Source organism: Musa acuminata, unplaced genomic scaffold (assembly GCF_036884655.1).
Source record: "Musa acuminata AAA Group cultivar baxijiao unplaced genomic scaffold, Cavendish_Baxijiao_AAA HiC_scaffold_934, whole genome shotgun sequence".
Taxonomy (NCBI): Eukaryota; Viridiplantae; Streptophyta; class Magnoliopsida; order Zingiberales; family Musaceae; genus Musa; species Musa acuminata.
Window position 1 is genome coordinate 1 of NW_027021154.1, and position 12,500 is coordinate 12,500.

The 12,500-nt window shown below is 35.7% G+C and overlaps 2 protein-coding genes and 3 non-coding genes across 5 annotated transcripts; 2 read left to right on the forward strand and 3 right to left on the reverse strand.

The window, feature by feature from the left end:
* Positions 1-4: 4 nt before the first annotated feature.
* LOC135665051 (ribulose bisphosphate carboxylase large chain-like) lies at positions 5-1,357 on the reverse strand (the record flags this gene model as incomplete). Its single annotated transcript, XM_065177123.1, has 1 exon — positions 5-1,357. A coding segment is annotated over exon 1 (1,353 nt), but the record flags the coding sequence as incomplete, so codon positions are not given.
* Positions 1,358-2,185: 828 nt separating this feature from the next.
* On the forward strand, positions 2,186-4,898 carry LOC135665050 (ATP synthase subunit beta, chloroplastic). The gene has a single exon (XM_065177122.1). The coding sequence runs from the start codon at positions 2,186-2,188 to the stop codon at positions 3,680-3,682; it is 1,497 nt and encodes a 498-aa protein (XP_065033194.1). The 3' UTR covers positions 3,683-4,898.
* A 4,268-nt stretch (positions 4,899-9,166) lies between these two features.
* On the reverse strand, positions 9,167-9,239 carry TRNAF-GAA (transfer RNA phenylalanine (anticodon GAA)). The gene has a single exon. It is a non-coding gene; the product is annotated as a tRNA-Phe (tRNA).
* Positions 9,240-10,907: 1,668 nt separating this feature from the next.
* Positions 10,908-10,980, forward strand: TRNAT-UGU (transfer RNA threonine (anticodon UGU)). The gene has a single exon. It is a non-coding gene; the product is annotated as a tRNA-Thr (tRNA).
* Positions 10,981-12,219: 1,239 nt separating this feature from the next.
* On the reverse strand, positions 12,220-12,306 carry TRNAS-GGA (transfer RNA serine (anticodon GGA)). Its single transcript has one exon. It is a non-coding gene; the product is annotated as a tRNA-Ser (tRNA).
* Positions 12,307-12,500: the final 194 nt, after the last annotated feature.

Consider the following 12,500-nt stretch of genomic DNA (forward strand, 5'->3'; position numbering starts at 1 on the left):
GGATAATTTCATTACCTTCACGAGCAAGATCACGTCCCTCATTACGAGCTTGTACACACGCCTCTAAAGCCACCCTATTAGCTACTGCACCAGGTGCATTTCCCCAAGGGTGTCCTAAAGTTCCTCCGCCAAACTGTAGTACGGAATCATCCCCAAAGATTTCGGTCAGAGCAGGCATATGCCAAACATGAATACCCCCTGAAGCCACGGGCAGAACACCTGGCATAGAGACCCAATCTTGAGTGAAGAAAATACCGCGACTTCGGTCTTTTTCGATATAATCATCACGTAATAAATCAACGAAACCTAAAGTCATCTCACGTTCCCCTTCCAGTTTACCTACTACTGTACCGGCGTGAATATGATCTCCACCAGACATACGTAATGCTTTAGCTAGTACACGGAAATGCATACCATGATTTTTCTGTCTATCAATAACTGCATGCATTGCGCGATGGATGTGAAGAAGTAGGCCGTTGTCACGGCAATAATGAGCCAAGCTAGTATTTGCAGTGAATCCACCAGTTAAGTAGTCATGCATTACGATAGGAACTCCTAATTCTCTGGCACATATGGCCCTTTTCATCATTTCTTCACATGTACCCGCAGTAGCATTCAAGTAATGTCCTTTGATTTCACCTGTTTCGGCCTGCGCTTTAAAAAGTGCTTCGGTGCAAAATAAGAAACGATCTCTCCAACGCATAAATGGTTGTGAGTTTACGTTTTCATCATCTTTGGTAAAATCAAGTCCACCACGTAGACATTCATAAACCGCTCTACCGTAGTTTTTTGCAGATAATCCCAATTTTGGTTTAATAGTGCATCCCAATAGGGGACGACCATACTTGTTCAACTTATCTCTTTCAACCTGAATGCCGTGAGGCGGGCCTTGGAAAGTTTTGGAATAAGAAGTGGGAATTCGCAGATCCTCCAGACGTAGAGCTCGTAAGGCTTTGAAACCAAATACATTACCCACAATGGAAGTAAACATGTTAGTAACAGAACCTTCTTCAAAAAGGTCTAAAGGATAAGCTACATAAGCAATATATTGATTTTCCTCCCCAACAACGGCCTCGATGTGGTAGCATCGCCCTTTGTAACGATCAAGACTGGTAAGTCCATCAGTCCACACAGTTGTCCATGTACCAGTAGAAGATTCGGCAGCTACCGCAGCCCCTGCTTCTTCGGGCGGAACTCCAGGTTGAGGAGTTACTCGGAATGCTGCCAAGATATCAGTATCTTTGACTTCGTAGTCAGGAGTATAATAATTCAATTTGTAATCTTTAACACCAGCTTTAAATCCAACACTTGCTTTAGTCTCTGTTTGTGGTGACATAAGTCCCTCCCTACAACTCATGAATTAAGAATTCTCACAACGACAAGGTCTACTCGATATAGATTATGCATGAATGAAACCTTTGACAAAAATAAAAATAAAAAAAAAGAAAAAAAATATTCAACTAATATTATCAACTAATTTCAATGTTATGTTAAAATGAAATGGTTCATTATTAGACCATGTATTTGATTCATCAAATACATCATTATTGTATACTCCAAATACATCATTATTGTATACTCTTTGATATATATGGCGCAACCCAAACCCAATGTTTGTTTTGCAAGTTTACAATAAAATCAAATGGATCTCCTTCTTATTTTGAATCCAAATACTAAGAAAAATTCACTCTTGACAGTGATATATGTTGTATATGTAAATCCTAGATGTGAAAATAGGCATAATTCATCCTAAAAGGGTATAAAGAATAGATAGGCGGAAATCCAATATCTATTCAAAAAAAAAAAAGAACAATGGCCAATTAGATCGAAATAATGAATCATAAATGGAGTTCGGGTTCGAATTCTATAGATAATAGAATCTAATACGGATGGTTTTTCTATAATGATAGAGAAATGAAAGAGACTTACTCGTGATTTCATGTACTTAATATTTCTTTTGAAAAAAAGAAGGATTGGCTGAACTTGAAAATTGACTCATTGAATGAGTAATTGAATGAGTAAACGATTGAATCGTATTCGGTTGGGTGGTACCAACTAAATCAAGTGCTAACTCCCATTTATTTCTTATTGAATTAACCGATCAACTTGCTATCGGACATTTATTTTCGACTTGGCATGGCACTATTCAAAAAAACTTTCGACATACTTTACTTTAATTATAATTATGAGAATCAATCCTACCCCTTCTAGTCCTGCGGTTTCCACACTTGAAGAACAAAACCTAGGGCGTATCGCTCAAATTATTGGCCCAGTACTGGATGTTGTTTTTCCTCCGGGCAAGATGCCTAATATTTATAACGCTTTGGTAGTTAAGGGTCGAGATACTATTGGTCAGCAAATTAATGTGACTTGTGAGGTACAACAATTATTAGGAAATAATCGAGTTAGAGCTGTAGCTATGAGTGCTACAGATGGACTGATGAGAGGAATGGAAGTGATTGACACGGGAGCTCCTCTAAGCGTTCCAGTCGGTGGAGCTACCCTCGGACGAATTTTCAACGTTCTTGGGGAGCCTGTTGATAATTTAGGTCCTGTAGATACTAGCACAACATCTCCTATTCATAGACCTGCACCTGCCTTTATACAGTTAGAGACGAAATTATCAATCTTTGAAACAGGAATTAAAGTAGTGGATCTTTTAGCTCCTTATCGCCGTGGAGGAAAAATCGGACTATTTGGAGGAGCTGGAGTAGGTAAAACAGTACTCATCATGGAATTGATCAACAACATTGCCAAAGCTCATGGAGGCGTATCTGTATTTGGCGGAGTAGGCGAACGTACTCGTGAAGGAAATGATCTTTACATGGAAATGAAAGAATCCGGAGTAATTAATGAAAAAAATATTGCAGAATCAAAAGTAGCTCTAGTCTACGGTCAAATGAATGAACCGCCGGGAGCTCGTATGAGAGTTGGTTTGACTGCCCTAACTATGGCGGAATATTTCCGGGATGTTAATGAACAAGACGTACTTCTATTCATCGACAATATCTTTCGTTTCGTCCAAGCAGGATCAGAAGTATCCGCCTTATTGGGGAGAATGCCTTCTGCAGTGGGTTATCAACCTACCCTTAGTACAGAAATGGGTTCTTTGCAAGAAAGAATTACTTCTACCAAAGAGGGATCTATAACTTCGATCCAAGCCGTTTATGTACCTGCGGACGATTTGACCGACCCTGCTCCTGCCACGACATTTGCACATTTAGATGCTACTACCGTATTATCGAGAGGATTAGCTGCCAAAGGTATTTATCCAGCAGTGGATCCTTTAGATTCAACGTCAACTATGTTACAACCTCGGATCGTTGGCGAGGAACATTATGAAACTGCGCAAAGAGTTAAGCAAACTTCACAACGTTACAAAGAACTTCAGGACATTATAGCTATTCTTGGGTTGGACGAATTATCCGAAGAAGATCGTTTAACTGTAGCAAGAGCACGAAAAATCGAGCGTTTCTTATCACAACCCTTCTTCGTGGCAGAAGTATTTACTGGTTCTCCAGGAAAATATGTTGGTCTTGCAGAAACAATTAGGGGGTTTCAACTGATCCTTTCCGGAGAATTAGACAGTCTTCCCGAGCAGGCCTTTTATTTAGTAGGTAACATCGATGAAGCTACCGCGAAAGCTATGAACTTAGAAGAGGAGAGCAAATTGAAGAAATGACCTTAAATCTTTGTGTACTGACTCCTAATCGAATTATTTGGGACTCAGAAGTGAAAGAAATAATTTTATCTACTAATAGTGGCCAAATTGGCGTATTACCAAACCACGCCCCTATTGCCACGGCTGTAGATATAGGTCTTTTGAGAATACGCCTCAACAACGACCAATGGTTAACGGTGGCTCTGATGGGTGGTTTCGCTAGAATAGGTAATAATGAAATCACCATTTTAGGAAATGATGCGGAAATAAGTACTGACATTGATCCGCAAGAAGCTCAACAAGCTCTTGAAATAGCTGAAGCTAACTTGAGTAGAGCTGAGGGTAAGAGACAAGCAATTGAAGCGAATCTAGCTCTCAGACGAGCTAGGACACGAGTAGAGGCTGTCAATGTTATTTCCTACTAGTCAAGTCAATACATCAAAATAATAAAGAGAAGTTTTTAAAAAGTTCTTTATTATACACCACATGTTGATTCTGCCAATTGAACACAATCAAGTCTAATCTGATAAAACAAAAAAAGAAGATGGGGTAGAAAAACTTATTAGATATCATTTCATCGACTCCGGTATCTAATAAGTTCTACCTACTATTGGATTTGAACCAATGACTCCCGCCGTATGAAAGCAATACTCTAACCACTGAGTTAAGTAGGTCATTTATCACCACAAAAAGAACCCATCACTTCGGGGATTATAGGTGGAATATTATTTCTAAGCAATACTAATCTGTTCTGTTAAGCGTAAATAAATCTGTTCTGTTAAGCGTAAATAAAATAAATAGATCAGAGAGCTATGATGTGGATTATGGAATATCCATCTTGACAAGAAATTATCTATATGTTAAGATGTCTATGACAAGGGCTATAGCTCAGTTGGTAGAGCACCTCGTTTACACGCGCGCCAATGCTTTTCAAAGGAGCCTATTATGCAATGAACATAATTGATCGTATTGAGAAATCGATGTCTTACTCCATAGGTTCGAGGGAACAAGAGAACAATAGCCTGACAAATATTTGGTTCGGTCCGATTCAGGCGCGAATTCAGTTGCCAAATCAAATAGAACCCGCCATTGATTTGATAGTTGATAAGGTAAATACCCAGCCCATTCAATGCTAGGCATAATGAGTATAAGGGCCTCAAAATAACCTCTTTTCGTCCTATGAACTTTAAGGTGTATGAAGTCTCATATTCGACTGTTGCAGCGGAGCGATAGAGATTCCATTTAACTTAGGTTGATCTAGGCCGAAGGCAGACCTAAGTCAAGATAACCCTTCTTTGAAACACTTTGGTATTGCTCTGAAACACTTTGGTATTGCTCTAGATCAGAATACAAATAATAAATCAGAGCACATGGAACCATCTCATTATCTTCCTCTAAAGAAAAAATATGGTGGACTAACTGATCTTTACATCAGTTGATGAAAGAGCCCAATGCAACAAAATGCATGTTGGGTCTTTGAAACAGTTCGAATCATTTCGATAATAATCAGTTTGATCTGTTTTACCGAGAAGGTCTACGGTTCGAGTCCGTATAGCCCTAATCCTAATATATTATATTTTTGTTTAGTATATAGTTTAGTGTTTAGTATATAGTTTAGTATGGTTTTCATTTCTATGGACCAACCAAGTCTAATCCTAAGTCACATGGGTCTAGGACCTATTCTTTTCTTGGTCTTGGGTCTTGTCTTGTATTTGGAGAATCCCCCTAACTAATCACTAATCGTTTTTTGGCAGAACAAGAGCAACCTTATTGATTGATTCAGAGATAATGGAGAGATAACGAATTGGGCCTAAATATATTAACGTTTCTTCTTCTATATTCTATGAGTTGAGTGGGTTTGTGGATTTGATTTGGTCCGTCGAATCATTCGATAATGTGTGATTCTTTCTATTGAAAATGTTATGTAAATCATTTATGATTCCGTCGATTATACTACTCCACTCTTTGCTATGTTTCATTGTCTAGTATAGGTTTGCTGTAAAACCTTTTTCTTGTAGCGAAATCTAACCCATTGCTTGGTCTTACCATTATATTATTAAGCGTTATTGCCGTAACAAAACAAACAAGTATTTTGGTTCATTCCAAATCGTAATCTTTGTTTAGTATTAGAGATTGGTCCGAAATAGAATGAATCTTTCATTCTAACTCTAATGAAATAACTCGATTCTTCTTATTTATTTCTGAGGAGGTGGGATAGTACAGGTTCCAAGTTTCCAATTTTTTGTATAGAAAGATATAAGTTGTTATATGTCACCTCTCAATTCAACGGATTGAATCAATTAAGAAAAATAGAAATGAAATCTAGGACAAGAAAAAGATAAAAAATCATTCGATGCATTAGATTATGTATTCATATTCGTATCAAATCAATAGAAGCAATGATCCTATACCCAGATTTTAATGAAAAAGGAATACTTCGAATAATATAGAATATGCTAGAAATCCCTAGACATTTTACCCCATATGACTATTGAAAAATTTAAGTTTTAAAAAAAGGAAATGAAATTATTATTATTTCATTATGTTGATTATATATAATCAACATAGTATTCTAATGAATATAGTATTCATAGTATTTAATTATAGGATATTTACTTTACTATATTATAGGGTATTGATATTTATTATAGTTATAGGCATAGGAATAGTTATAGGCATAGGATATTTTAGTATTTTATTACCTTTTTCTAGAGGATAGAGAACCCAAGACAAAGTGAGAGAGTTTTGTTTGTGTAAGAGCATCCTATGTCTACACCATATCTAAATAGAATCGAAATCCAAAATGTAAGTGGGATTCCATTAGATGAATCTTTAAACAAAACATGCCCCACAGCAAACAAACTCTAAACTATGCAGTTTGATTTGATCAAAATCAATTCTTGTTTCGCCTAAGATAAGAAGTTATGGATGAATTGACAATTCCGATTCGAATCGAATAATTCAGCATATTCCACATTAATAGGAGTACATTTATGTTTCTGCTTCACGAATATGATATTTTCTGGGCATTTCTAATAATATCAAGCGTTATTCCTATCTTGGCATTTGTAATTTCCGGAGTTTTAGCCCCGGTTAGTGAAGGACCAGAGAAGCTCTCTAGTTATGAATCGGTATAGAACCCATTGGGGATGCTTGGTTACAATTTCGAATCCGCTATTACATGTTTGCTCTAGTTTTTGTTGTTTTTGATGTTGAAACGGTCTTTCTTTATCCATGGGCAATGAGTTTCGATGTATTGGGTGTATCTGTATTTATCGAAGCTTTAATTTTTGTGCTTATCCCAATTGTTGGTTCAGTTTATGCATGGCGAAAAGGAGCATTGGATGGTCTTAACTGAATATTCAGACAATCAAAATAAAAATGAAGGAAAAGATTACATTGAGACAGTTATGAATTTGATTGAGTTTCCTTAGTTGACAAAACAATTACCAATTCAGTTATTTCAACTACATTGAATGATCTTTCGAATTGGTCAAGACTTTCCAGTTTATGGCCGCTTCTATACGGTACCAGTTGTTGTTTCATTGAATTTGCTTCATTAATAGGCTCGCGATTCGACTTTGATCGTTATGGATTGGTACCAAGATCGAGTCCTAGACAAGCAGACCTAATTTTAACAGCCGGCACAGTAACAATGAAAATGGCTCCTTCTTTAGTAAGATTATATGAGCAAATGCCTGAACCAAAATATGTCATTGCTATGGGAGCTTGTACTATTACAGGAGGGATGTCAGTACTGATTCTTATAGTACTGTTCGTGGAGTCGATAAGCTAATTCCTGTCGATGTCTATTTGCCGGGCTGCCCACCTAAACCAGAGGCGGTTATAGATGCTATAACGAAACTTCGTAAGAAAATATCTCGAGAAATCTTTGAAGATAGAACTGTGTCTCAACAGGAAAATCGATGTTTTACTACCAATCACAAGTTTTGTGTTAGACGCAGTACTCATACTGGAAATTATGATCAAGAATTGCTCTATCAATCACCATCTACTTCAGAGATACCTTCTGAAACATTTTTCAAATCCAAAAGTTCAGTATCTCCCCATGAATTAGTGAATCAGACAAGGTAAGGTTCTTTTGTGCAGAATAAGAAAGAAAGGGTCAATCTTTAAAAATTTCATTGTAAATTGAAATACTCATACAAATACAAATGTGGGAGAGATCAAGAAGATGCAGCAGGATCGTTTATCTGATTGGTTAGTCAACCATGATTTAGTTCATAGATCTTTGGGCTTTGATTGCCGAGGAATAGAAACTTTACAAATAAAAACCGAGGATTGGGATTCCATTGCTGTCATTTCATATGTATATGGTTACAATTATTTACGCTCCCAGTGTGCCTATGATGTAGCACCAGGCGGATTTTTAGCCAGTGTGTATCATCTTACGAGAATACAGTATGGTATAGCTAAACCAGAAGAGGTATGCATAAAAGTATTTGCCCCAAGGAATAATCCTAGAATCCCGTCTGTTTTCTGATTTGGAGAAGTGCTGATTTTCAAGAACGCGAATCTTATGATATGTTGGGAATCTCTTATGATAATCATCCACGCCTTAAACGTATTTTGATGCCGAAAGTTGGATAGGTTGGCCCCTACGTAAGGACTATATTACCCCCAATTTCTATGAAATACAAGATGCTCATTAAATGATAAGAAATTAATGTTTACTTAATACGACTATGACACGATTCCAGATTTCTTTCAAGTGAAGGAATATTTTTACGTTCCGTTCTAGATGAAAGAAAGTAACCGGACTTTAATTCGTATTATGGATAACCTAAAAAAAACTTCATTTATATTCCAAAATTTGGAATAGATCATATCCATTTCGTATGAGCAGAAACAATGGGATGAATCAAAAGAGTTCTGCACTATGAACTTTGTACCGCGCACATAACTTACTTAGATGTAGATGGACCTCGGAAAGTAACGTAAGCAAGAGTGAAGAAATGGAATAAATGTCAAAAATATGAAATGAAGAAATGAAAAGGGATTGGATTTATTTGTACTGTGTCTGAAGTGCATTCTGTCTATTGCTATCTTTTAACTCCTCTCGACTTTTAAGTTTTTTTTTACTTTTACTTATTTATTTTTATTTTGAATATAGATGAAGACTTAATATTCTTTTTGAATGAGAGAAAGCACAGTATGAAGAAACAAGAAAGAAAAAAGAGACGGGAGCATAATCTCACTTTGTTCTTTACCATAACCATCCATACATATATTTTTTACCAATCCCCCCAAGGGGAGGTATATATATATATACATCTAGATGAGTAAATATGTAACCAATCCCCCCAAGGGGAGGTATATATATATATATATATCTAGATGAGTAAATATGTAATAGATGAGTAAATATATGTAATAGATGAGTAAATATGTAACATCTAGATGAGTAAATACGTATCATGCTCTATTAACGCCCGATCTATCTCGATTAATTTGTATGAATATCTATCCGATACATTATTTACGTGTCAGGAACCAGATTTGAACTGGTGACACGAGGATTTTCAGTCCTCTGCTCTACCAACTGAGCTATCCCGACCATTTCCCGTGCATCATCCTAGTAGAGTACTTGTGTCTATGTTAATTAAAGGGACTAAAAAGTAGTAAAAAATTTGACAAGTAAGTGTAAGGATAATGATATGGACTGTGAATGATTCAATAATAGAGATTCTTTGCCCATATATGTTCATTTGTACAGGTTCTATCCAAATTGGGATAAGATCCAAGGATTTTAGTTCGGATCCGTTTGTGAAAGAGTAGAGTGAATGAGAAAGATAGTGAATTTTGTTTGAACTGAACCACTGATGAAAAAAAAGAAGAGGATAAATACTTAGGAAGTAAAATAGGCTTTTTATTGGGGATAGAGGGACTTGAAACCCTCACGATTTAAAAAGTCGACGGATTTTCCTCTTACTATAAATTTCATTTGTTGTCGGTATTGACATGTAGAATGGGACTCTCTCTTTATTCTCGTCCGATTAATCAGTTTTTCAAAAGATCTATCAAACTCTGGAATGAATGATTTCATAATTGAATATTCGATTCTTCCTTCAACTTCCATTGAAATGGATTCATAATAACTCTGAATTTTTCATATTATAATTATATATAATTATAATATAATAGATTCGGGTCATGATTAATCGTTTGATATGGCAGTATGTATAACATACGTATTAGGTATATAGGACCATCTTTTCTGTAATTTTTATAGACGGATTCCTGCTACCAACAAAACGTAGTCAACTCCATTCGTTAGAACAGCTTCCATTGAGTCTCTGCACCTATCCTTTTAAATTCTAGTTTTATAAACCTTTGTTTTCTCAAAATAAGGATTTGGCTCAGGATTGCCCATTTTTAATTCCAGGGTTTCTCTGAATTTGGAAGTTACCACTTAGCAGGTTTCCATACTAAGGCTCAATCCAATCAAGTCCGTAGCGTCTACCGATTTCGCCATATCCCCTTTGATACCAAGACCTAGTTGGAATTCCAACTATCCTTTTCATTTATTTTGTTTGTTTGGACCCGTTGAATTCGTTAGATAATGATTTCTATATTGAAAAAGTGTATGCTGCTGTTTGATTTTTTTGGCTATCCCCCATCAGTTCATTTATATTGAATGAACCTTGTTTCAATCAGAAATGATTCTATCATTGATGTATCCGCAATTCAATATGGATAGATATTATCCAACATATATATGTTTCTCCCTCCCTTTCATTTTTACAGTGCGATTTGGAATAGTGGAACGGTCGATATTCATTCTTCTTTTTTTTTGTCCTATCTCCTCCTTTTCCGAATCAAACCAGAGGAATGTCTCATTTTCATTTAGATTGTATCTTTATCCTTATCTTTTTTTTTATCTTAGGACCGATTCGCTATAGCTATAATTAACATAATATAAATATATAAAATATAAATATATAAATAAAATACATTATGTTGTATATTATAGTTAGATATAGTTAGAATAGTCAGAAGAATAGTCAGAATTATTATTATAGTTAGTTATAGTATCTAGTTTAGAAGTATACTATATAACTATATAGAAACTATACTATACTATATAGTTATATAGTTATAGTATAGTTATATATTTATAGTTCATAGTTAATATTAAACGAATAGCTAATAGATAAGATCAGCTAATAGCTAAAATCCGGTAGTTTCCTCAATTTCTATATACTATTTCTGTTATGTTATGTGAGCCGCCTTAGCTCAGAGGTTAGAGCATCGCATTTGTAATGCGATGGTCATCGGTTCGACTCCGATAGCCGGCTTTTTCTCTATCGATTTTTCCGTGATTGATAATCTCTCTCCTCCTTTTCCATATGTTATGTCGTGGTAACTTGCAACCATGACCAAAAAATGTATTGGAACAATTAGATCTCTCTCTACCGAACAAATCATAAAACGGAGCTGCAACTTCCTATATATACAAAAAATCCGGATATTGATACAATTTATTTTATTCTACTTTGTAGTATTTCGGTAAATTTAGCTTTGCTTTGTTTATCCCTTAGTTCAGTCTTAATTTATAGTTCAGTTTTCATTTTTTTATTCTGAAAAAATGAAATTTCAATAAAATCCATAAAATTAAAAAGGAGTCTTTATGTCTCGTTACCGAGGACCTCGTTTCAAAAAAATACGCCGTCTGGGGGCTTTACCAGGACTAACTAGTAAAAGACCTAGATCCGGAAGTGATCTTAAAAACCAATTGCGTTCTGGGAAAAGATCGCAGTATCGTATTCGTCTAGAAGAAAAACAGAAATTGCGTTTTCATTATGGTCTGACAGAGCGACAATTACTTAGATATGTGCATATCGCTGGAAAAGCTAAAGGGTCAACAGGTCAGGTTTTACTACAATTACTTGAGATGCGTTTGGATAACATCCTTTTCCGATTGGGTATGGCTTCGACCATTCCTGGAGCCAGGCAATTAGTTAACCATAGACATATTTTAGTTAATGGTCGTATAGTGGATATACCAAGTTATCGTTGTAAACCCAGAGATATTATTACTACGAAGGATAAACAAAGATCGAAAGCTCTGATTCAAAATTATATTGCCTTATCCCCCCCCGAGGAATTGCCAAAAACATTTGACTTTTGACTCATTCCAATATAAAGGAGTAGTAAATCAAATAATAGATAGTAAATGGATCGATTTGAAAATAAATGAGTTGTTAGTCGTAGAATATTATTCCCGTCAGACTTGAACCTAACGAAAATAACAAAGAAAGTTTCAGAGAATTTTGTCTCTTTCGCCGAAATAAAATAAAATAGATCTAAGGGCCTTGATCCGCATTTTTCTCATTCACGTATCACAAATGGATCAGCAGTAAGATTTTTTTGCTCTTTCTTTTTCCGATATTTGTATTTTACGTACCACAGTAATGTAATTAGGAATAGAGAATTTCTATCAAAAAAAAGGTCAGGTCCTCTTGTTGGGATGATGGTATCAATTGTTATTTGATTTGATATATTGTGTTCAGTAAACGTTGGTGAATTAAGAGAAACGGAAAGAGAGGGATTCGAACCCTCGGTAAACAAAAGCCTACATAGCAGTTCCAATGCTACGCCTTGAACCACTCGGCCATCTTTCCTACATAATCTTATTATTGACCAGAAACCGAGTGAATAGCGAGTCATTCATATTATTCCAGTAGGTACGACTGATGAATGGTTCCATAGGAATAATTCCTTTCAAATAAAATTTCCTATTTCTCAACACAACTTCTCTCATCAGCTACCCCATAGATCTAGTACAAATTTATGAATCGTCCCATGGATTTTTCTA